General features: G+C 47.7%; 2 protein-coding genes across 2 annotated transcripts; one reads left to right on the forward strand and one right to left on the reverse strand.

The window, feature by feature from the left end:
• The first annotated feature begins 3,277 nt into the window (after positions 1-3,277).
• On the forward strand, positions 3,278-13,184 carry rtbdn (retbindin). Its single transcript, XM_088931779.1, has 6 exons — positions 3,278-3,441; positions 5,076-5,253; positions 5,912-6,011; positions 7,955-8,083; positions 9,101-9,209; positions 11,697-13,184. The coding sequence occupies exons 2-6, from the start codon at positions 5,094-5,096 to the stop codon at positions 12,015-12,017; spliced, it is 819 nt and encodes a 272-aa protein (XP_088787905.1). The 5' UTR covers positions 3,278-3,441; positions 5,076-5,093; the 3' UTR covers positions 12,018-13,184.
• Positions 13,177-22,883, reverse strand: rnaseh2a (ribonuclease H2, subunit A). The gene is made up of 9 exons (XM_088931778.1): positions 22,820-22,883; positions 21,942-22,136; positions 21,000-21,071; positions 20,790-20,916; positions 20,290-20,377; positions 19,985-20,122; positions 19,265-19,352; positions 17,372-17,495; positions 13,177-15,092 (listed from the first exon to the last, which is right to left on the reverse strand). The coding sequence occupies exons 2-9, from the start codon at positions 22,066-22,068 to the stop codon at positions 14,939-14,941; spliced, it is 918 nt and encodes a 305-aa protein (XP_088787904.1). The 5' UTR covers positions 22,069-22,136; positions 22,820-22,883; the 3' UTR covers positions 13,177-14,938.

The following is a 22,883-nucleotide window of genomic DNA, read 5'->3' on the forward strand; positions in this document are numbered from 1 at the left end:
ACGCTCTGCGCTTTAAAGCTGATGAAATAGTAATTACTTAGGATAATAATAAAGAGAAACAAGGTGACCTCAATACACTAAAACAGAAGTTTAACTCTGAAAGAGCTTCACATTCCAGGTGAGACAGACGTTAGCCTTCAGACTGCTCTATAAACGGGCACTCCCGCGTTGTAAATGCAAATACATGTACATAAGACACGTCATTTTTTTTAGTTATAGTAGTTCAGGCGGGTAGCTGCGTCAGCATGCGTAGGCTGCAAAGGAACAAGTAGTCTTCCACGAAGAAGGCTCCATGGCCGAAACGTTTATTTTTTTCAGCATGGAATAAACCTATTGTATTTTTGAGTTATGACTATTTGGCTGGCCCATACGCGGGTAAATCACTCAGTACAGGCAAAACTGCATTATATAGTGAAAGTGAAGTATGGACTTCGAAATATTTATCTGAAATATGAGGTCTGGTCAAGTTCCCCTTGAACAACACCTCTGTCGAGCGCGCAGTACGGAGTCTGATGAAGTTTCTGTTGTGTGTGCCCCCTCTCTCTCTCTCTCTCCAAGCCCCTAAATCCACGCGCAGCGTAGTTTTGTTTGCCCGGATACCTCGTGCTCATGAGAAATCCCGAAATCCGAGATACTTTGTACGTTTAATTGACTTATTCCATTGTACCTTTCCTCCCTCTCACTCTAAAATAAGAAAGGAGTTCAATCCTGTGTCTGATTTTTCTACCCTGAATCTGAAATAATGGTCCGCGTACACTTCAGTGTTGTCATTGGATGGGTACTTCCGTGTCAACGAATTAACAGCAGTGCTGGAGGGGGGGGGGGGGCGCGGCGGTTCCTCGGTTTCTACCTGTGACCCCGGCCAGGGCCGTGTGCTGTACACCCCCATCTGCCACACGGAGCGCTAATACCCGCCCTGCCGGGATTAGCGCGGAGGCGGCTGGTTTGGGATTACCGTTCAACTACTTTTTAGGACCATTTCCGTGTGTGCTGATCCCGGGACTTAACTCCGTAAAGTGTTACAGCCGTGTCAGAGCAACGAGGCACACCAGGGACAGGCTGCGTCTCCAGAATTAAAATAATAAATCCCACTCTTTCCCATTTTTGTGAAAATGCAGTTCAATAGAAAGAGCAGGGAAACCAGCTTCTCGCTGTTGTATCACCCTGTCTGCAGCAGAGGTATAGTCGCGGAGGTGTTTTACAGTATCTTATAGAACACGTCTACACCCTGAGACATTCACGAAAGCTCTTCGGAGAGGGCCGGTTAGGCCTATGGGCTTGTCAATCAATGTCTGTGGGTTCAAATCGCGCTTGGGACACTGCTGTTACACTTCGCACTTCCCGGGTCGTCACTAGTTCGGTATCCCCAAAGAAATGCCCCACCTGCTCCACAAAACGTCCCACGATGCTTACTATCATACTGTGCCTTCTGCTAATTGCGATCTGGGTGAAAAGGAGCCTGTTGACTGTGTGCGTTTATATCGGTTTCATGGTGTATTTAAAGCGTTTGCTAGGGATTAGAGTAAAGTACAAAAATCCGCCAAGAAAGCTGAAAATGTATTTGTACAAGACAGGGAAGCCCGAAATAAAGCAAGCAAAGGCTCCGTGTATCCTTTGACCTTGTGCGTTACATATCAAGTGTTTTTACATGTGCAGGATGAGAAAAATCAGCCGTCTCATTTCGGGAGGGGGACAGATTTCCAGGGGATATCGTAGTGGATACGACACCGGTACATAAACAGAGCTCGGTTATGATAAAAAAAGAGGCAATTTTTGCCTTCTGTTTGCTGAAGTAAAAATAAGACGTTCTTCCAGAACTAAAAGAAACATTGAACACGCGGCAGCACGTTTGACAACACGTTCTGGGTCCAGACCGAGGGGATGGGATATTCTGTGTCTGTCCCTGTTTGTGTTCCTGAAGGGTTACACTGAATGTAACCTGAGGAGGAAGGGGCTCGGATTCAGTATTCTCAGCAAGGGCGCGGAGAGCAGCCGCAGACGGTGGCTGCTGGGATGTCATTAATACTGCCGCTCATCCCCTCGCCCTGAACCGTCCTGACCCCCCGGGTCTCAATGACGCGGGAGGCGCGAGACTGCGCCCCTGCCGGAGCGAGCCGTGACTCAGCGCCCAGACAAGCTTGTTGTTTTCCTCGGCTCGAGCGGGTAACGCCGCGGGGGCGGGGGGCGACGTCTCTGCCCTAATTTTCCATCGATTATAAAAAAAACCGCAACCAAACCGCCCCCCACAAAGTAAATTGAATGCGTAAGGTGTTTACTTGTAGTGAAAAATAGAAAACCATTGATTTATACGGAGTAGCACATAATCTTGCCTCGGTTTGCAGTGTGTAACAGAAATCTCCTCTTAGATATTATTTTCTCATCGGGCAAAGCCTGACATCCTTCAGACACGACTTAACCAGCGCAAGTGGCAGTTGTAACGCGGATATGTTCTTCTAAACAAAAGAACTGGCTTCTTCCCCTCGTCACGAACTGGTCACCACGATGGCGTCCACTACCGTTAGGAAAGCATACCGTACCTGCCTTTAACAGTGCTGTCAGACGCGTGTGTAATAATAATAATAATAATAATAATAATAATAATAATAATAATAATAATAACTTTATTTTATATAAAGCCTTTAAAGGTGGCTTCTCAAAGCGCTTTACAGAACGATAACTACATTTAAAATGCAAATGAAAATAAATACACAAAATATGCACGATGAGAATATACCATGAGAGGAGACAGTAGATGGGGGTACTGAGTGCAGTAGGAGCAGAGGGGTAAAGAACAGAACCAATTAAGTAACGGCTCGCCTTCAGTTACACGACATGTTACTCTCTAGGAGTAGTCACCGTACTGACTGGGGACTGAACGACTTTGGCGGAATAAGGTATGTTACTGTAACCCGACTGACGATTGACTCAAGTATCGAGTTGAGCCACGACAGGGAAATAACTGCGCGGTTTCAGGACGGTCTCGCTTCGAGTTCGGATGGTATTAAATGCAGGAAAACAAAGGCGGTCAGAGCCCCCAGTGCACGCTCTCTCCGGCTCTGGCCGATGTGGTTCATCATTACATGTGCGTTAGCTGCGAGCCAATCGTTTAAATGATCCATCTGGAGAAGAGAACAAACAACAGAGGAGGAGGTGAGAGTTTGTGTTGATCAGTACAGCGTGTACAGCCAATGTGTGCCGTGAGAGAGACGGAGATGGTGGTGATTGGGGGAGGTTGCTGAGGAGCGGGGGGGGAGGTCGAGACGCCCTTCCGTAAATCAGACATAAATGAACAACCCGCCTCAGGGGAGGAGAGATCATCCTGCAGAGCTGGAGCGCGGAGAAGAGCTGGAAACTCAGACAGACCCATCAGTTAGCCCTGCTCCTCGCTCACCAACGCCACAGCGCAGGAAAGGAAGCAGTTCCGCGCCTGTCTCGCACCAGGTAAGACAGAGGGGGCGGGGTAGCCCGGTTGACCTAGGACACATTCCGCCTGCGTCGCGGGGCTCTCCTTGTCAACCCTGGGCTGAGATGGCTCTTTTATTTTCGCACTGTACAGCACAGTTTGACCGCTCAGGAAACAGCTTCTGTTCTGTTCTGTTCTTGTGAAACTGCTTCTATTGTAAACACCATTCACCCTCCTCCCGGAACTGGTGGAAGTGATAGCAAAGGCGAGATAATTGCCTCTTCGCTGTGGCTTATTATGCTGGTAAACATATTGAATGAACAAAGGATGGGTATTTTATCTATTCACTTGATAAGCAGGAGCTCATTTCCTGTTTCGTGGATTTTTAAGAAACCACCGGATGGTGCGTCTTAAGCTAATCGAGTAATATTGTTGGGTACGAATGTATTTAAAATGCCAGGGCAAGAGAAACGGTGATTAACCTGCTTCTGCTGGTCTCAAGAGCAGATGAGATGATGTTTTAGAGGGAAATACGCGACGTGTATTCAACTCCTTCTTAAGGTGAGCCAGCGGTTATTTGTCGAATGGTTAGGATATCCGATCCAATATTCAAGCACTGACTGTGAATTGTAAGGACAGGAGGTCACTTAGTATTATTTTAAAGCGCCTATCGGTTGAACAGTTCACTGCATTACGAGACCATTACTTCTCCAGGAGTAAATGTAATTTCTAGGGAAGACCGGAAAAAAAGATTTTCCTGTTTGGTTTTCGAAGGACTGGAATCGTTTTTCTCTGCCCACGTCCCATACAGTGCAGTCAAGTTGATAAGTATTTTTAAGGTCGTCGCTGACCGCTTTTCTGTAATGCGCACTTACACACAATCGCTTAATCGCTGCCTGAATATTTGTAATCCCCTTTCTCAATACATCTCCATCACACGACAGTCATTATGCATTCTTATATGTTCAGCACACGGCGCATATCAAGTCCACTGAAGATTTGAGGCTCCGATACTTCACTGTAAACGCGAAACGATAATGAACCTGGGACTCGGTCTTGTACTTTCCTAGGGTAGTACAGGGTATTGCGGAGGAGAGTAGCGCTGGAGAACTCACCTGTATGTTTTACTATATGAAGCTCAGCGGCTACGAAACACGTCGAACAGAATGTCACGAAACTACACATGTGCAATTGACAACAAATAAAAAATAAATGTCGTGCGAACGCACGTGGTATGACTAAAATGTTCTCTCGACTGACCTGTCCAATCGCAAATTCATCTTTCTAGTCAGAGGGGCAGGTTTACATCAAGCTAGGGCGATCAGTTGGTTACCAAACTGGATTTTAAACAGTAAAGCAATATGTTATTTGCAAATGTACCTTCACTGCTAACTTCGTCGTTCGTCGACTGACATGTTAAACACCGAGAACAACGACAAATTCTAGATTCAGTCCTCTTCAAGAAACTGTATAGGGGGTTAGAATGTGTGCAAACTGCGAAATAAGAACTTTGAAATCAAGGGTGTGTACGAACGCAAGTTTGCGAAACCCTTTGGTAGCGTGAGACTGCGATTTGAAGCAGTAAGTAAAGGGGACGGAAGAGAGAGAGCCGGGAGTCGGTCGTTTCGAGTGTAACCCGGTCGCTGTCCAAGGTACTCTTTCTGTCTCGCAGGTTGACGCACACTGAAAGATGCGTGCCAACGCGTGGCAGCCATTGGTCGCTGCGTGGCTGTCGGCGGGGCTGATTGGCTGGGCGTGGTGCCACGACGGGGCGTGTCTCCAAGGAGGGAAACACAGAGCCGAGCCGAGCCCAGAGCCGTTTCTCCGAGAGTGCACCCTCTACTCAGACAGTGAGTTGACTACCGCTGTCCTAAAAGAGTGTCCAGCACACTGATTCACTCCAGTTAAGACCACAGTCCCCAGTGCTCTGATAATCTCACTCCCATACTGTTAAAATCCTCCAGTCTTGACATTCACAACTTAAAATACATCCTAAAGGCACTGACACTCCCTGACCACTCCAAACCCAATACTGTATCTCTCCACAGTTCCTCTCTTACACCATCTCCCTAAATCCCTATACCTCATACCCAAGCCTGTCTATAAGGGGTTCTCGCCGCTGTATCTCCTGTATCTCAAGTCCACTCCACTGCAGGGCTTTGATGCAGCCTGTTCCTTAATTGCTATATTGATCCTGCAAATTCCTGTCTGAATCATTAAAGGTTCAGTTGCAAAAGTCTGTAATGGAGCAGACCGGGAGGGCCACAGCTTGAGTAACCCTGCCCTGCAACCAGATCATCTAGCCCCTGTCCAGCGACTTTCTCCCTGCGTGCTGCATTGCTCTTCACTTTCCTCATCAGCCAGAGGAGGAGCCCTCTTGGCCTGTGGTGACACCATCCATCTCAGCAGAACGCCTGGAGAGGGCTGCATCTCGTGGCTGGAGGCCAGACTGTGCGTGTTTTCTTCACTGCTCCTGTCTCTCTCTCTCTCTCTCTGTCTTCTCGCCAGATGCCTGCTGCTTAGAGCAGGACACCCAGGAGCTGGCTGGCTCGCCCATCTCCCAGGTGGACGGCGTGTCCTGGGATAGGTGTGGAGCCCTCAGCCCCGTGTAAGCACAGCCTTCTGTCTGCAGTCCGCACAGCATGCCAGTGCCTGAGCCAGTTTCCCTTATGACACTCATCTGCGTTGACTGGCACACAGTGCACGAGAACTACTCCTAGTTAGGAGTGTGTAGGCAGCTTCTAAGATTTGTCCTTTTTTGTTTCACTCCTAGGTATAAAAAGAAGTGATGACTGAGGATTACTTATTGGATCAGGCTACTGGAATGAAAAATATTCACATTGTAGCCCAGTCATTGTGTCCCAGGGTCAAAACAGATTGTTAGGAGTACACAGACAGCATCCCTGGTCCTGGAGAGCCACAGTCCAGCACTTTATACAAGTCGCCCTAAAAAAAATCAACCTCTTAACCTTGAAACCAAATTCAGCTTCACCACCTCAGCGGGTCATGAATTAGCTTAGACTTCCAGACCACCAGGTAATGAAATGGCTTAGAGGTTGTCTGAAATGAGAGTACTAACTCCCAGTATCTGGCAAAGACCACAGCTGGCCATTTCTGATTGAATTGAACCTAGAATTTGCTACACTGATCAAAACCCATGTGCTCCAAGACTTTGCAAACTGATGACTAAAGGGCATATCAATATATATGATATGATATATAGATTGTGGCTCTAGACTGAGGACCAGGACTGCTGTATAATTCTCCACCCCCCCTCCACCCTTGCAGAGCTCTCTTCTTCTCCGTTGCATGAATTAGTTGTCTATGACTGCTGCAGGTTTCATTATTCCTGCTTCACTCAGTACCGTTCCGCTTGCCCCTTGTGAAAGAGCTTGAATATTTTGTTTCCCTTTGGCATCCCCCGGAGAGCTGGCAAACAGTCTCCGAGCAACATTCCATGATGTCCTTGATGCACGCCAGACACATCCATAATTAAGGAAGCATGCTGTTTCAACAGCCGGGCTGTTGGACACTGTGCACGCCAACATCACAACCACTGATTAACTGGTTGTGTTTCTTTTCTTAAGCTTCGCTGCAGTTAAGCAGGACTTGGAGAACAATTTGCTCTGTGTTACAAAAAAACCCACATGCACAGGGTGCATGATGGGATACAGAGGACGGCACTACATTTCCAATTTCCAATTAGTAAGAAGCATTTTGCTTCCCACTGCACAGAAATGGGAGCCAAGAGCCTTTGTTAACAGCCTTTAGATTGCCAGGATTTTACCATGACGTAAATATGCCTTACAACACTTTTTTTTCCAACCATTACAGACATCAGGCATCACAGCATGCATTTGCAAGTAGCTTCAGATTACCTACAATGCAGAAACACCACCATTTCCTGGTATTTCCACACCAGACAGATCCCAGTTCAGTTTTTGAGTCTACAGATGTTTCCACAGTATCTCTGGCTCAATGGGATGTATGTGTGGGCGCGTACCTTTTCCAGTTGTCTGATTTTCTATTCCCAGTTTTCTCATTTTTAATTCTCACTGTATTTTACATGAAAGAACGGCGCCTCTCACCTCAGACTCCGAAAAAGTCTGGTCTTATCAAGATCAATGTTTTTGGAGCCCATGATCCTTGTGGTTTTAAGAGCTCCTTTACCACTCCTGCGTTTGTCCACTATGAGTTTAATGTTCCCCATGATTCAGATTAAACAAAGTGTCGTGCACTGCTTGTCACAGCCTCTGGGAAAATCACTGTATTGTCCAAGACTCAGGTCTTCTTCCCTACACTTACTCTGTTTTTAAAGTCCAGGGATTTTATTAGGCCAGGGTAAGGCAATGCAAGCCCTTCCAATCCATATCAAAGCAGGACAGGGATCCAGCTGGGACTTCAATTGCTTAATTGATTCCTTAATTACTTAATTGACACTACTTTGGAAGATTGCATAACTTGCTGCAGACCAGTGGGAATGAAGACTTGCGATGGAAACATTTTGATGACATACCCCAGATTCAGCCTGCTGTCCCTCTCTTCCCCCAGGTGCGAGGGCTTTCTGAAGCGCCTGGCCTGTTTTTACCGCTGCTCTCCGGATGCGGCCCGCTGGGCTCACCCACACCGGCCCTCTGCGATCCAGGGGGTACCCCTGTGCCTCAGCTTCTGCCAGGACTGGTGAGGCGATGACCACCCCTGTCACCACAGTCAGTGCAGTTCTGTCATGGGTAAAGGCTGGCTGTGCAAAGCCCCTTGATTAGTAAATGCCTTTCTTGAACTAGGAGACTCAATTTCTTTTATACCACAAAACCCTTTAACTGAGATGCTCCATGCAATTGGCCACAATTTAACTTCAATGCTGGCATTGCAGGAAAATCCACCAACAATTACTAGAATGTTCAGCAGGTGTTTTTTTGGTTCTTAACTCCACAATTCACATTCTGAACCTGCCAATCCCAGTCATTAATGCCAATGTAGACGCAGCGCCAGTTTGTGGATTGATGGGTTAAGCAATTTAGTTCCATCACAACTGGCTGTTCTAAAGCCATCTGTGGAAATGTCAAGAATTTACAATGGGGGAACCTTTCCTGCTCCTGGGGTGCTGGCGTGTCTGCAGGTTTTTGAGGTGTTAATGTGAACCCATTTAAGCCCCAACAATGGGCTGAGCAGGTAGGAAAACCTGGAGACGAACCTCACCTCTTTATGACCTGGACTGGATCCCCCAGTGCTGTGAAAACTGTATGGAGATCATGCCACGTCCTAGATGATGACTGTTCTTAGAAGGGAGGGAGGGTCGGTAACATGTTTATATGTTCTCCAGAATACAGAGGGTTAAAAGACCACTGTTTAAATGACAGGGAAAAAGCTCCCGGACTGGGGACTGCTGTGAGGCCTATAGACGCTGAGCTGTCAGAACGTGTTGGATCAGTTTCTGCTGCTGTGTCCTCAGAGCTTTACTTCTGGAGCTGAAGCACTCCTAAGGCATCATGCTTAATAAAATCCATGTACTTCACTTATTATTGGCACAGAACTTAATATTAGGAAATCAAGCCTGAATGCAGTCATAGTTATGACATGTTATATAACACAAGTATACTATTTTTAAGCAGCTGCAACTTACTTTTGCCTTCCACACTATTTGCCAGGCTTCCTAGACAATTAAGTGATCAGATTGGCCTGTTTCCTCTGTGGCAGGTTTGAAGCTTGTAAAGAGGACCTGATCTGCGCGCACAACTGGGTGAGCGACTGGGAATGGGGACCCCAGGGAAACAACTGCACTAGAAACTGCATTCCCTTCCAGCAGGTAACATGCCCTCTTCTTGTCAGTACCATTCCACAGACAGTATGACAATCTGACAGCTCTTTCAATTGCGTCTTAAATTCCGTCATTGGTAAACTGTCAGCTGTGGAGGAAACACATTAGATGAGCTGGTGGTCTGTAATGGAAAATGCAGAACCAGGCCCTGCAGCACTGAAGTCCAGAGAAGGACTTCTTTAAGCAGGTTATTCTTTTGAAGTTGGGAAATGAATAGAGCAGTTGGGCTGGGCATGATCTTCCAAACCTCTGCTTTCCAAACTCCATCCCGTCAGAGGGCTGAAGAAGCAGGAGGAGGAACATACAGTATGCAGAAGGACCACAAAAGCAGTGATCAGGAAACCTGCTGGCACTGTGTTATCTGGGAGTGGTGGCACCGCCAGCAGTCAGTCAGAGGGCACAGTACAGCCGAGAGCAGCGATCACACTCAAACTCACACTCTCAGCCACTGTCGACTCACATCACTGTCCTACAGAGTGCAGGTACGTGTGTGCGGGCGGAAAGGCTCAGTCTCACACACAAACTGTTCCGCACCACTGACCAGAGAGCACAGAGAGAGGGAACCCATCCATCCGTTGTCTAATCTGCTTATCCAGAGGAGTCATGGAGGGAGCCCACGCAGGCACCAGGCGCCGTACTCCCTGGATGGTTCAGTCTATCAGAGGGCACTTATTGACACAGACACACACTCACACCAGGGCCAATTCTCCCAGAAGCCAACTAACCAATTAATCGTCCTCCTGGTCACATGTGATACATGGATTCACATATAACATATACACAAAGATCCACATTAAGATACTGGGTCACTGATATAATAGCTAGTCAACCACAAGAATAATTGTGTGCACTAATTACCCTGATACACCCAAGTGGTATGTAAGTAGAGGTACAGCAGTGTGGAGCAAATATTAGGGATAATTATCCATTGTCAGAGTCACAAGCTCAGTTCCCCAATGAGGTTGCCTCCTTGACCAAGGATCCGTCACACCAGCTGTGTTGTAGGATGGAGGTGGGGATAACCTGTTTGAACTTTGCAGAGGAAAACCAAGGGCCAAAGAGTTCCTCTGCAAAACAACAGCCTTGCGCCCCCTCTCAGAGGGGATAGACTGTCTGAGGAGCGAGTGCCTGTCAGCCGTGAAGCGCAAAGCCCTTCTCAGCTCATCAGGAGCCGGCGCTGTAATCGCACAGACACTTGCCTAGAGACTGGGCCCAGCGCCCCAGACACAGATCACTCCCCGGTCCTGCGCGTGGCCTGCCTGCCCCCGGGTTCTCCAGATCAGCGCTGCTAGAGAGGGGAGCCGCGCACACTCCGAAACACACCAACTGGCCTGACTTTGGCCGTGTATGTCTTTGTCACTGTTATATTAATGAATTCAGGCTTCATGACGGTGGAATTCGTCTGCAGCTGACGAGTCATCCTCAGCGCTGCCTCTTATACGCTCCGCCTGTCACGCCACCTGTTTGCGAGAGGCAATTATCCAGCCTCTTGCCATCGTTCTCTCGTTAAAGCAGCATGATTAAGTCGACCTTCCAGATGATTAACTCCCCTGGCTGAGTGACGGCGTCTTCCTGATTATCGCGTCAGCCAGGTGCCCCCTGTGTCTGGGCCGAGCGTCTCCGGCGACTCATCCTCTCCTCTCCTTTGAGCTCCTCTCGGGGATAAAGAGAAGATTATGGCGGAGTGGCGCAGTGCCGCTGCGCGTTAATGACTCATGATCGCTCGCAGAAAACAGCAGCTCCCAATCTGGCAGTGCCATCTGGGTTGGGCTCCCCAAGAAAGCTCCAACAAAAGAGGGGCAACGTTTTAATGTGACAAAAGGGCCCTCTTTAACTGCTGATGAGCAGGATCAATATAACCATTAAGGGCTAGCTGCAGTGCAGTAATGCAATGAAGTAGCTCTGGTATAGAAATGGGAAGCTCCCATTGACTAGAAAAGGGGCATCCACCCCTGATCCTGATATGCCAGATTCTTTTCGTTTTGGTTCCAGCTGAGCTTCGCAATTGGATCAATTAGTCGCTTCATTAGTAAAAGCGAACATGCTTACCGGACGTCTGCTTTTTGACTGAGGCTGCCTGTAAAAACTGCAGGACTACTGATAACGACTGTTGGTACATTCTTGGGCACAGAGGAATGTCCCGTTCAAACAGTTGAACGATTCAGAGACAGAGAGGTTTAGCTTTTAGCCTATGAGGGGACCTGTTCACCTGTGGCTCCCGTCGCATCATCCAGGTGGGGCTGCACATTGGCGGTAATGGAGGGGAGTCCCCATTACCTGTAAAGCGCCTTGAGTGGGGTGTCCAGAAAAGCGCTATGTAAGCATAAGGATTAGTTTATTAATGAGTGAGGTTTATTGGGGTAGATGGGGTGTATGGCCTCCTCTCGTTTGCCAACTCTACTACGTTCTTGGCTCTCCAGGACCAGAGCTGGATGAGCTTGCTCACGCCCTGTGGCTCTGATCTGTCTCTCCCAGATGTACACGGACAGCAAGGACCTCTGTGACAGCCTGTGGGGGGACTCCTTTGTCGCGGTGGACGATGCTGGGCAGGGGGACCAGAGTTCCTGTGGCTGCCTGACTCTTGGCCCCTCCGACCGCTGGGTGATGGAGGCTCTCCGCGCCCAGGAGGGGAACCCCGACGAGCTGGACACCACCAAGACAGGCCTGCCCCCTGCCCCCTGCCCCCGCCTCCCCACACTGCCCCCGCAGGCCCGGAAGAGCAACAACCACCGCAACGCCCTGCGCAAGAGGTCTCTCTTTGTGGAGGACGTGGAGGGTAGTGGCAGTGGCTTCTAGGGTGTCTCCTTCCGGGGAGGGAGGCACCCACAGATACAGGTCTTCTGCCTCCCCATCACATCCCTTGGCTTCAGAAGAAATACGACGAGACTAGTTTTGGGGCCCCTAATTCATCCAGTGTGGAGCTACTCCGCCCCCACGTGGCTTGTCCAACCCACGCCTTTGACTGTTGCTGATCCTGCAATCAATCCAGGAAATAGATCAGGTGTTTACAGCCAAACTGTGCAGCACAATGGAAAGGAGCCACAGGCTGGACTAGTCCAGCCCCAGAGCTCTTTGCAAACTTATTTGTTTGATCTGTATTACCGCAGTTAAACGAAGCTGGGAAAACCCAGAAAATGTATTTTTTCATAGGAAATAGTGTACCCCAAGTCCAAAGGTTCCTAGTTGGATCTTGCAGGATAGGTTTCAAATATTTACACTCCAGGGGCATCGATCATACATTGTAGAGATGGCATTGCCAGTGCTAACTCCAAGAAAAAAAAACTGCTTTTGGCCTGATCTGTTCTTTCCTGTTAAATAACATATCCCTTTACCTTTAAGGAAAAACAGAGATCAGAAATGATTCCTGCAATATGGCACAAAATACACACTTTGATGCAAAGTCTTTAATAAAACTGCATCTCTTATCATAGTAGTTGACAAAAAATGTACATAATGATTTTTTGTGTGTTTATCCTGCCACTGTCTGTGGACAGCTGCTGAGTATTGGTATTTTCTGCAGGAGGTTATTTAAGTATTACAGTGGACATAACTGAATTCTGTTAAATAAGCTAACTTTGACTTTCTAGTCTGTTTAGTCCATAAACCTAACTTACCCTGAAAAGCACACGTATCGCTGTTTTTCTTTAAGACTACACAAAAAAAATATTCAGACCTCTGCATTAAAAAAAAAATTATACTTTTGTTGCAGACTTTGCGAAACAAACCTCAGTTCAGATGAGGATCTGCAGGTGAGAAGCAGAAGCTTTACAGCAAAAACCCTCTAATTAATGAGGAACTTGCAGGACACAGGGTTTTATAAAATTATGGAAGAGCACGGACAGGTGTGTAAGATCCGAATGTGTTGACTGCGATGTGAATGCACACTCCACCTTCACTTCAAAGTGTACTAGTGCTGTTTCTCTTCTCTCCCAAATGCTGAATAAAGGTTGGATTTTAATCGTTTCTTTTAATCTTCTTTTCCTCACTGTGTCTGACCCATTTTATTATAACATCCTTCTTCAGGAGGATGTGCTACATCTTGGATCAGGCATATCCTTGGGATTTGTGACTTGGGTGCCACACTTTTGAAAAACATTCCATAATAATCCACTGGAATTTTAATAAAAATATTTATATCAACAAGGTTGTTTTTTACCCTTTTAACGATCAAAATTGTCCCAATGAACTCAGCAGATTGGGCTTTCTTTCCTGATCTTAATCAAGGCTGACTGATGCCTTTAACTGATCTGCTTGCTTGTTTAGACTTTTACCCCTTTTTACACTTTCCCAAGTTTCCAAAGTTCCCAGCTTTGCAACGTCAGTATCCTCCTCCCGAAGAGCGCTTACTAACCGCTCACTGCATGCTGCAGACCCAGGTTGGAGTGGCGACTAATAAACACTCCCATGCTGGGCAGAGGTCCGATTACACTTCCAGCTTCAGGCAACAATCCCAGAGACATTGGCACATGGTTACAAATCCTTTGCAAAATTTTAAAACTGGAAAGAAAGTTTAAAAATTGAAATTGAGTAACCTGCGCAAAGTGACCGAGAGCCGTCAAAGAAACACGGTGAAGCCAGCCTCCTCCCTCGTGAACACAACTTCACAGACAAAGCAAACATTGTTTTTTTTTTAAAGTGTAACAAAAAGATGCACTTTATTACCCAAGGCATTTTCCTAAAAGAACAACACATGACACACAGTTACAAACAGCGCTCCAGAAAGCACATAACAGAACAAACACGCAGCCTTGAGTAGGGCTGGAAGGTTTAATTTGAAAGAGATTAATAAAGACACCCATGGATGCTACAGATACTGCTTTACACAAAGAGTTGTGGGAGTGTGGAACAAGTTACCCAGCCATGTTCTTTCCAGAAACAGCATGTTTTGTCCTCGCATTTACAACCTTTCTCAAGCGCCTCTCTTGCTGTCTATGTGCTGCTGCTCCTGCAGTCCTTTCAGATTTCAGGACTGGTAACGTAACCTGGAGTTCTTCATAAGGAAACATTACTATGTTGCCATGGCAGCGTAACTAATGTAGCTACTGCAGCACAAGGTTACCAGGGTAACGGAATTCCATCAACAAGTTCCAAGTCTGCATCCCGCCACAAAGCTACCGCCGTTGAATTTAACCTGGAAATTGAACAGATTTTATTTGAGGGCGGATGGACAACTGGCCTCTCTCCATCACAAGCAGCCATGTTTGTTGCAGATGTGCCCTTCTTCCATAATGAGAAACAGTCACAAGACAACATCTCGTCACACGGGTGTTGATTGCTAGTCCAGGCACTGGCACAGCGGAAAAACTAACTGAAACAAAATACACGCTTTTGCGAAAGCTTGATTTCCTCTGCGCACAGCTAGGAGGTTGAGGGTTCTGCCGTCCCCCAGATGAGTACGCGCTCTCCTCCTTCTCTCTTGGTGCTCCAGCGGCAACATGGTCTCAGAAACTCTCCCCTCTGGCTCAAACGAAATCATCCCCGAGCGCCACCAGCCCCAGCTCAACAGCTCTGTGGAGAGAAGGCTTCAGGTTTCCATCACACCTTCTGGAAACGGAAGCCCGAGGTTGTTGTTCCGGTAGCGATGCAGATCGTTACTGCAGTTAGCACCGGGGGTCCGGCTGTGCCCTGCACCCCCAGTGCAAGCTGACGCCCCCTCCTGACCTGCTTGCCTGCGGGGTCGTCGTGGAAGGGGGGGGAGGGGGGGGGGGGGGGGGCGCTCACAGGTTCTCCACCGTCTCCAGTCTCCGCTCGGCGAAGTAGCGGTGCGGCTCTCTCCCGGCGCTCTCCGGCTTCTTGCGGCTGAAGTAGGACAGCATGGAGGCGCAGTTCTGCTTGGCCGCCGCCTTCTCCCCGTCCTGCTCATCGTCGTCCCTGCTCGGAGGAGACGGCGATGAGAGCGGGCGGGTGGGGAAAGTAGCGCATTCTCCATCTCGCCCGCCAGCGCCAGGACTTACCCGCTGGCGACTTTCCAGCCCCTCTTCTTTTGGCAACCCTGCCCCCCCGCCCGCTCTCAGGCTGCCCTCATTCCCAGCAGCCTCAGAGCTCCAGGAGAACCCCAGACCTCCGAGATTTATTTCTCACGATCATCGAGCTCGGGGGGGAAAGACACTGGGAGATCAATCTGGGCTAATAAAGTAAAGCCAGTTTATTGGGAGCTCAGCTGGAAGGGTAACTACAGGACCCTAGGGCTGGAGGCGCCTCCTTTATCTGTGGGCAAGTACCAGGGGCAACATGGCCCATTTTGCCCCCGTTCTTTTCTGCTTGTTGCCCATGCTCTGTCCGCAATCACCGACCTTCTGTGGGAACTGAAGAGGGCCGCTGTCTCCCTGCAGCGGCTCCCTCACTGCCAAGCGCACACACACGCCTTGGGCTGAGGCTGCACAGCGGATGTGCTCTTGAGGACCTGCTGTCTCTACTCGTCTGCGTTCCAACCAGGCACTCAATCACGGGCACTAATTGGCCAGCTGCTGACTTTTTTTCTGCACTTAGCCCTCATTTCCAGCAACTTCAGCACACAGAACGTTATGCAGTCTTTGCTCCACTTACTAATTAAGAACGTGCTTCCACATTTCTGACTAAACGGCTCTGATTAATAGGAGATGAATTGATGAACAGACCACAGGAGGGAAAGACCCTGTATCAGACACTCCCACAGTGAGGCAGTGTTTGTCATTTACCTTGAATCCCTCCATTTATTTTCAAACCACTTTATCCAGTGCAGGGTGGTGGAATCCCAGCAAGCAATAGGCATAAGGCAAAAAGAGTCCAGTTGGTCATATTTTAAATAGCAGGCTTGACTGAGGGCAATTGTAACACTCTCTCATTAGCATAGGATTTATACCAATTACAAATCTCATTCGGCTTTTTAAGAGCTGAAAGAGCATTTTAAAAACGCATCTGAAAAAACAAACTGAAATCAGTCAGCCTCTAAGGACCTGGCTGGATCAGAGACCCGATGAGACCAGGTGAAGTGATCCCCCAGAACTGGGCTTCAGAACCACTGCTGTATAGCGATGGCAGACAGCTCTCATCCTGGAGAGCCGGGATCCAACACGCTTAACGGGTGGCCTTAAATCAATTTGCAATGTTTGGGAACACTTGCGTTATTAACTGGTCTGGTCAAGCCAGGAATGGGCAACTGTGGTCCTAAAATGTTTTAGTCATTTAATTTTAAATGATTTATGAACCACATCAGTGCACGGAGAAACAGATTTGCATAAAACCTGCTGATCTCGTCTTCCCTTCCCTTGTGGAGTAAGAAGGAGGCATCCAGCTGTATCTAAACCGTTCGGAAATTTAGGCAAGCGCTGGGCGAGAAAGACCGTTTTCCTTCCTCTCCAATACGGACACAAAAAGCCAACCCGAGACCAGTCTTTAGTTTTACCTCCTCCAGTACGGTTCAAGGTCAACCACGAATTGTGCTCAATGGCCCATTCGGCTCTCAGGAGAGAGACTGCTTTAGAAAAACAGACACAATAGACAAGCACAAGCCAGACTGAGGTGGACTGTAGCAAACGGACAATGGTCAGAAACAGATGGCACGTAAAAGAGATGAAACATCTTCCACCCCTTAAAGGCTTTCGACTGCATATTCCTCTCAATGCTCTGCTTGTGACCCTGCTTTGTCTAATTCACAGAGCATGTTGTCCTTCCGTGTCATATGTGAAGACCATCCTCAGTCCAGCAGGTGGTTATGGGTCGCCCCTAAAATGGTCCATTCCCAGCACTTAGAACCATTTCATCTGGCCCGCTGAAGCAGCTGGTCTGAGCAGCTGAGTAACGTACGAGATCATTTCAAAAGGAATTCTCAAACCCTTGGATTTCACAAGGACAACAGACGCTCAGTCCCGACTTAACTGAACCACTGAACTTTCTAAATTGACTGTCACACGCGCCCCTCGTACTTTGCAGAGTGACGATTTAAGGGCGACACATAAGTCCCTTAACCGGGACAGAGGGGATTGGCCATTCCCAACTTTAGGAATAACTGAGGGACAGCTGCTCACTTCTCAACACTCCGGAATCTCTGGAGATTCCAGCAAAACCCCTTCTTGCGTGAACGGCCTCCTCTCCCTTGTCACTGACACTCTAATGGACGTGCTGGGGAGAAGCTGAGCCAGCTGGCCCTCTGCACAAGCAGGCCCACTTACCAGTGCACAGGCACAGCCTTGCTCTCCATGATGGTCTGCGCAGTGCTCCAGCTGAAACGCACAAACTGGGGGTACCCAAACACAGGGTCCAGGTACTTGGCCAGCCAGGCTTTAGTCTTGGGGTCTGTGTACAAAGAGAGACATTAGTCGCCGAGGTGACCAGAGACTGTAGTGAGGCTACGTGCTGCGTTTGCCATGCAAAGCAGAGAGCTTGAGCAGCTCACCAGTCATCCTCAGGCGGTCTGAGGCTCAACGATGAATGTTAATTAGGGTCTGTCAGAAGAAGGAGACTCAAAGTGTTTCTCAGATCACAGCTTGTTAATTTTTAAAGGGGAACTGCCGTCCCATTTCTTCCGACTGGGTTTTAAATCTCGGTAACAAAATAAATTGACTGTATCGCAAAACTTGACCGATTCCAGATTAAACACAAAGGCATGAACTTTGTCAAAGCACTGCAGGGTAGCACTGAGGGAATCCAAAGGGTTAAGAATTGTGTGCTCTGAGAAAGGGCTCTGTTCTCATAACTGTCCTTAGCCTTGGAGAGGAGTTGGCTGACAGCGGCAATCGCTCAGTATTCTTATCTGGTAACAGACCAGATAATAGGTAATAAACATTCTGTTGTGAATCTAAATATTCTCTTGGTACGCAAACAACTAAAACTGCCTAAGAAAATATCTTGTAGATGTTTTCCTGCTGGAATGTCTGTTATTGTTTTGGCTTCCTCTTGTATGACTGAATTAGTGTTACTCTCACTGTGCAAAAAGGGAAACTGATGTATTCAGTGTGAGCTACATTCAGAACTGTATTCTGTACTGTGCTCCCGTTTGCATACAATAAAGATCTGCCTTCCTGCTCACCTCAAGAGCCTGATCAATGCGCAGTTTCTACGGCATGTTGTCGAGAGTCTGCGAGAATGAAAGACAAGCGACCCTCCCTGCTTTGGAGTAAGGGCTGAGTGACTCACTAGTCACTGTAATCACTAATGTAATGCGATATACAAGAGAATAAGTACAGGTTGTGCAGCAGACATTTCACTGCCGAAATGTTATGACGTGATCTGCATGCCGAGTTAACGAGTAGTATGAGTAGTATGTCAGCAGAACCATCTTGAAGGCAAGAGCAATATTTCTATTAGACTAAAAAAGATGGATTCACAAGCCTGCTTGTTTACAGTGTAATAGAGCCACTTCATATCACCAAAAGTTTTGTTGCCTGGTTCTGAATTGCAGACAGCGACGGCAATATGTCACTGCTCATACCTGGAAACGATCCATTTTGTGATGTATACAGTAAAGTGTAGGTTTTACACGTTACTGTATACATTTTATTTTCATTGCGGTCTGAAATGCACTTGGCAATTTTGATTCTATCTAACCCCGAAATACAAAAAGCGTTGCAGTTCCCCTTTAACGGAGGAGAAACCAGAAAGGACTTTTGCCTACAGCACAGAGAATAGGCACCATGTAGCTGACCATCAGAGGCAGAGCTGCTACAGTTGCCTCACACCAGTGGAAAAAAAAAAAAGCCATCAAGACTAACACAAAGGCAAGCAACTTGTGGCTCTTGAAAGCATATATTGCCATGCCCAAAATACTGGCAAAATAAAATAAATCGTGCATATTACTCATGCAGGACATTTTCAAACTTCATGAAAAAAAACTTGAATACATGAACGCAGTGTGAGGTGGTGCAGTTAAAGGCTGCCCTCCATTACATGGAAATATGATCCTGCAGTATTGTAGTTGGATACATTCCATAATTTATGAACAGCGTACTCAATATCACAACATTAAAAATTCACATGTGCATGAAAATCACGTATAGCTCCAGGTTCTGTATTTGGATTACACAGTGCAGGCTCTACAGGTGAGATCACAGTCCCTGCAGACTCACCGTTGGGGTACCCCGACCCGTAGTCTGTGTCTACTTCTCCAAGATCTTCCACAAACTTCCAGGACTTCACCACACGGTCCCTGGAAACCTGTGTGACAACAAGACATCGACAGCATTTATAGAAACACTGGAAGGGAGACCAGCATGTAAACAAAAGAGCTGCAGCAGCATAAGACAGCAGTTCGGATATGAGCTAAGTGATTATAAAGACAACGGTTCTCAAACTATGGCCCAACATGTCACTCATCTAATACAGTGATCCTCCTAACCAAAGTGCACTGAGGTCACACTCATCTCTAGGAGAAAGAAACTCAGCTCTGGATATATTTCTCTCACTGCCTTGTTAAAAAAAGAACCACACTGCTACCTGCAGGTCACACTTGAGAATTGCAAGCACTGTCCCTTAGTTATACTTTTGCAATGTAAAATTAACTGTGAGACTATGAATACTGCATCTATACAGCTGTGTACGCTTTTCACAGAGATTTAAAAAAATGAGACGAGAGCAGGATACTGTATACTAGAGCTAGACTTCAGCAGTCGGTCACATAGGTTAAAGACCAGGGTTTAGTTATGGAATGCAGGGAAGGTACCAGACATATCCACCTAAGTGCTGGCTGAAATTAAAGAGTCCGAGACAGTGTAAGGGCAGCCTTGAAGTTATTTCTCCCCCCAGGGCAGTGCCCAGTGCCAAGGCCGATGTGTAGGAAACAGGCTCACCTTGGCACAGATACTGGCGGCGCTGACGATGGGGAAGAGGGAATCAGCTTTGGGCCGGACCGTGACCACTATGCCTGGGAAGCGCTGGGACAGCTTCTCCTGATACTTCTCAGCTGGGCCCACTGTGTCAACAAACAGCTGCACACAGTCGGGTGGAGAGAGAGAGAGAGGCAGGAGCAGAGGAGGAAAGAGGGCAATGGGGGGAAAAAAAAGATCTTTTGTTTAATTTTTGAAAACTTGGGCTAGGAAGCAAAGCTCAGACTCAGTTTTTGAACTGCACAGAAAATACAGAAGATGCACCATACCTCTTTGACCTGCACGCCACAGTCCAGCGCATACTGCACCAGCCCTATCGCTGCGTCGTGGGAAAGGGCATTCAGATTGTATTTCGCCCTGTAGGAGAGCAGACAGTAAATCCATCACCTGCTTCAGCATCCAATTCACACTGTGAGCTACAGCACGCTACGGTGCGCGAATTGATCGGTGCAATTTAACAAACAATGAGGTAAACAGGGTAGACACTAGACTCTCCATGCGTGTACACTAATATTCTTTTGGTGCCCGTCCGTGTCCGCAGTTCATTGCCCGGACACAATTAAAACAAAAAACACCTCCGAACTCGCTGGCCTCAGCTTTCCCACAATCCTGCCTCCCGCGGACTCAACGTCTGCCCCCCCCTGCAGCGTCTGCATCAGGCCATGCACAACGCCAGCCCTGGCCCAAACCAGGGTCCTGGCACGCGCTCGCGCCCTCGCCCAGCCTGCGCAGAGCGGTGGCCGGCAGGGGGTGCAGGGAGGCGTCGTACCTCTGCAGCATGCCCGTGGAGATGGTGTTGGGGGAGAGGATGTGCAGGGCCCAGCCCACGTAGCCGTTGGCCTCCTCCAGCTGGCCGAACAGATTCTCCCGCTCCGCCTCCGACAGGGTCTTGGAATCTGAAAATGAAGCGGGGGAGGAGTCACGGGGACGGACAAGCAAAAACAGGCCTGAAGGAAACGCAGTCCGGCCCGACCATTACCTGCAACTTTCAAATCCTGAAGGTCGGTTTTCTTTGAGATGGGGCAATAGCAGATTCCATAAACCATAGGGCCTAGGAGGAGTATATATAAAAAAGACTCTTTAGTAGACAGAACAGAGCTGTGTTTTTAAAACACAGACAGCCGCCCTCACAGCACAAAGTAAATTCAACTGGAATTGAAGTAAAACAACGACAGCCCACTCGCGTGGGCAGTCCACCTCACCATCTTCAACGGCTAAGCAAGGATCAAAGCCTTCTGGGAGTTGGAAACCTAACCGAGCCAAACTCTTCAATGGGACCCACCAGAAGACAAGCCTCAGGAAACCCCTCTGTCCTTGAACAGGAACAAGAGCCCACACGCCACAGGCCATCATGGGACACATTCCCACAGAGAGGCATTATACACCACTCAGCAGGAAAAGAGTCAGAGTCAAAGCAAAGCGACAGGTCTGCTCTGTCCTGCAGACAGGAGGGGAGAATGCCAACACAGAACGTGCTGTATCTGTGCGGTGACGTTCTGAATCGGCACCATGCGTGAAGTTGCCTTACTAGAATCTGCAGCCCAGGACCTGCTACGTGACAGTCCTGCAGGTTTCAATGTCAGAGTTTCAGACTCTCTTTCTTCTGGGCGGCCATGCTTTCTGGTTTCCATTTCAACTTCATCTTAGGCACGTTTATTTCTTTGTATTCTCTGGTTTTCTATTCTCACCACACTGGTGGTGGTGGAGGGGAGTCCCCTTTACCTGTAAAGCCCTTTGAGTGGAGGGTCCAGCAAGGAGCTATCTAAGCTTAAGCTCAATAGCTATAAAAATATTATTATTAGAAGTCACTGTGGCTCCTCATCCAAAGTCAGAGGATCAATAAAATTATCCAGAGCTCAGCGACAGCAAAGACAGACCCTGCGAGTTTTCCAAGGGGGGTGGCAGGTTTGTGATTTCTCACCGAGCACGGGGCCCCGCCCGGCCTCGTCGATCCCCAGACAGCAGTCCTGGGTCTTGCACACCTCTGGAACAGCCGACGACAGCCGGCAGCTTTGGGAGTTATCTTCCTCGAATTTGCCGAGGTCCATCTTCTTCAACTGCGGGCTCAGGATTAAGAGTCGTCACAAGCATCCACACTCGGCAAGACTGTAAAATGCTGAAAAATAAAGCAAACTGACAGTTGAAAATATTGCACGCCCGCTCATATTCCAAAACTGATCGTGTTTCGAACAAGCTATTCGTGAAGCGGTGTCAGCCGGAAGCTGCTGCAGTTTGTGTTAAAGCAGACTGCGTTTTTAAAGGGACTGGCTTCTCCTAGACACGGTTTTAAACCTTATGCTGCACAAAAAAAAACCCTAACTCATCTTTTAGGGTAATCTTTTCTTCTCGGGAAGTCTGCTTTAAAATGGCAGTCGCGAACGGAGAGAAAGCTTTTTTTTCCTTTTTCGACTATAAGATCGCGACCACTAAAAAGTATCAATTTTACTATGGGTAAGCCTTAATACGGTTGAAACATACGCTCGTTTATTTGTTCGGGCACGGAAAGTAAATGAATAATTCCCCCACGATGGTTTATCAAAATCCGTTTTACCAATTATAAAGCAAAAGTGTTTTAGGTATTTATCGTACTTCACAGTTGATCACATTTTTACAATGCATGTTCAAAAGATGGGAGTTTTCAATGTATCACAACAGGGGAATTTTAAGTTTCTTTAAAATGTCTCAAATGGTTTTACAGAAACTACTTCTCGTAAACAAGTGAGTATTAAAACTCTTTTCATCTCTCTTTTAGGAATACATAAATGATTACAAGTATACAGCGAAACTAGTGCTACTTACAGATTTTTAACCTACAACTCCTGCAGTTCTGCAGCTTTGCTTAGCGCGCGTGAAACTAACGTTC

The sequence above is a fragment of the Atractosteus spatula genome, chromosome 14 (assembly GCF_055471065.1).
Source record: "Atractosteus spatula isolate fAtrSpa1 chromosome 14, fAtrSpa1.hap1, whole genome shotgun sequence".
NCBI lineage: Eukaryota > Metazoa > Chordata > Actinopteri > Semionotiformes > Lepisosteidae > Atractosteus > Atractosteus spatula.

Bases quoted from the DNA above. Each gene is read 5' to 3' on its own strand.
- rnaseh2a (XM_088931778.1), bottom strand. From the start codon at position 22,068: ATGGACCTCGGCAAATTCGAGGAAGATAACTCCCAAAGCTGCCGGCTG. The intron at 21,072-21,941 runs GTGAGAAATCAC...TACTCCTCCTAG, and splicing joins CGGGCGGGGCCCCGTGCTCG to GCCCTATGGTTTATGGAATC. The intron at 20,378-20,789 runs GTACGACGCCTC...GCTCTCCTACAG, and splicing joins TCCACGGGCATGCTGCAGAG to GGCGAAATACAATCTGAATG.
- rtbdn (XM_088931779.1), top strand. From the start codon at position 5,094: ATGCGTGCCAACGCGTGGCAGCCATTGGTCGCTGCGTGGCTGTCGGCG. The intron at 8,084-9,100 runs GTGAGGCGATGA...CCTCTGTGGCAG, and splicing joins CTCAGCTTCTGCCAGGACTG to GTTTGAAGCTTGTAAAGAGG. The intron at 9,210-11,696 runs GTAACATGCCCT...TGTCTCTCCCAG, and splicing joins ACTGCATTCCCTTCCAGCAG to ATGTACACGGACAGCAAGGA.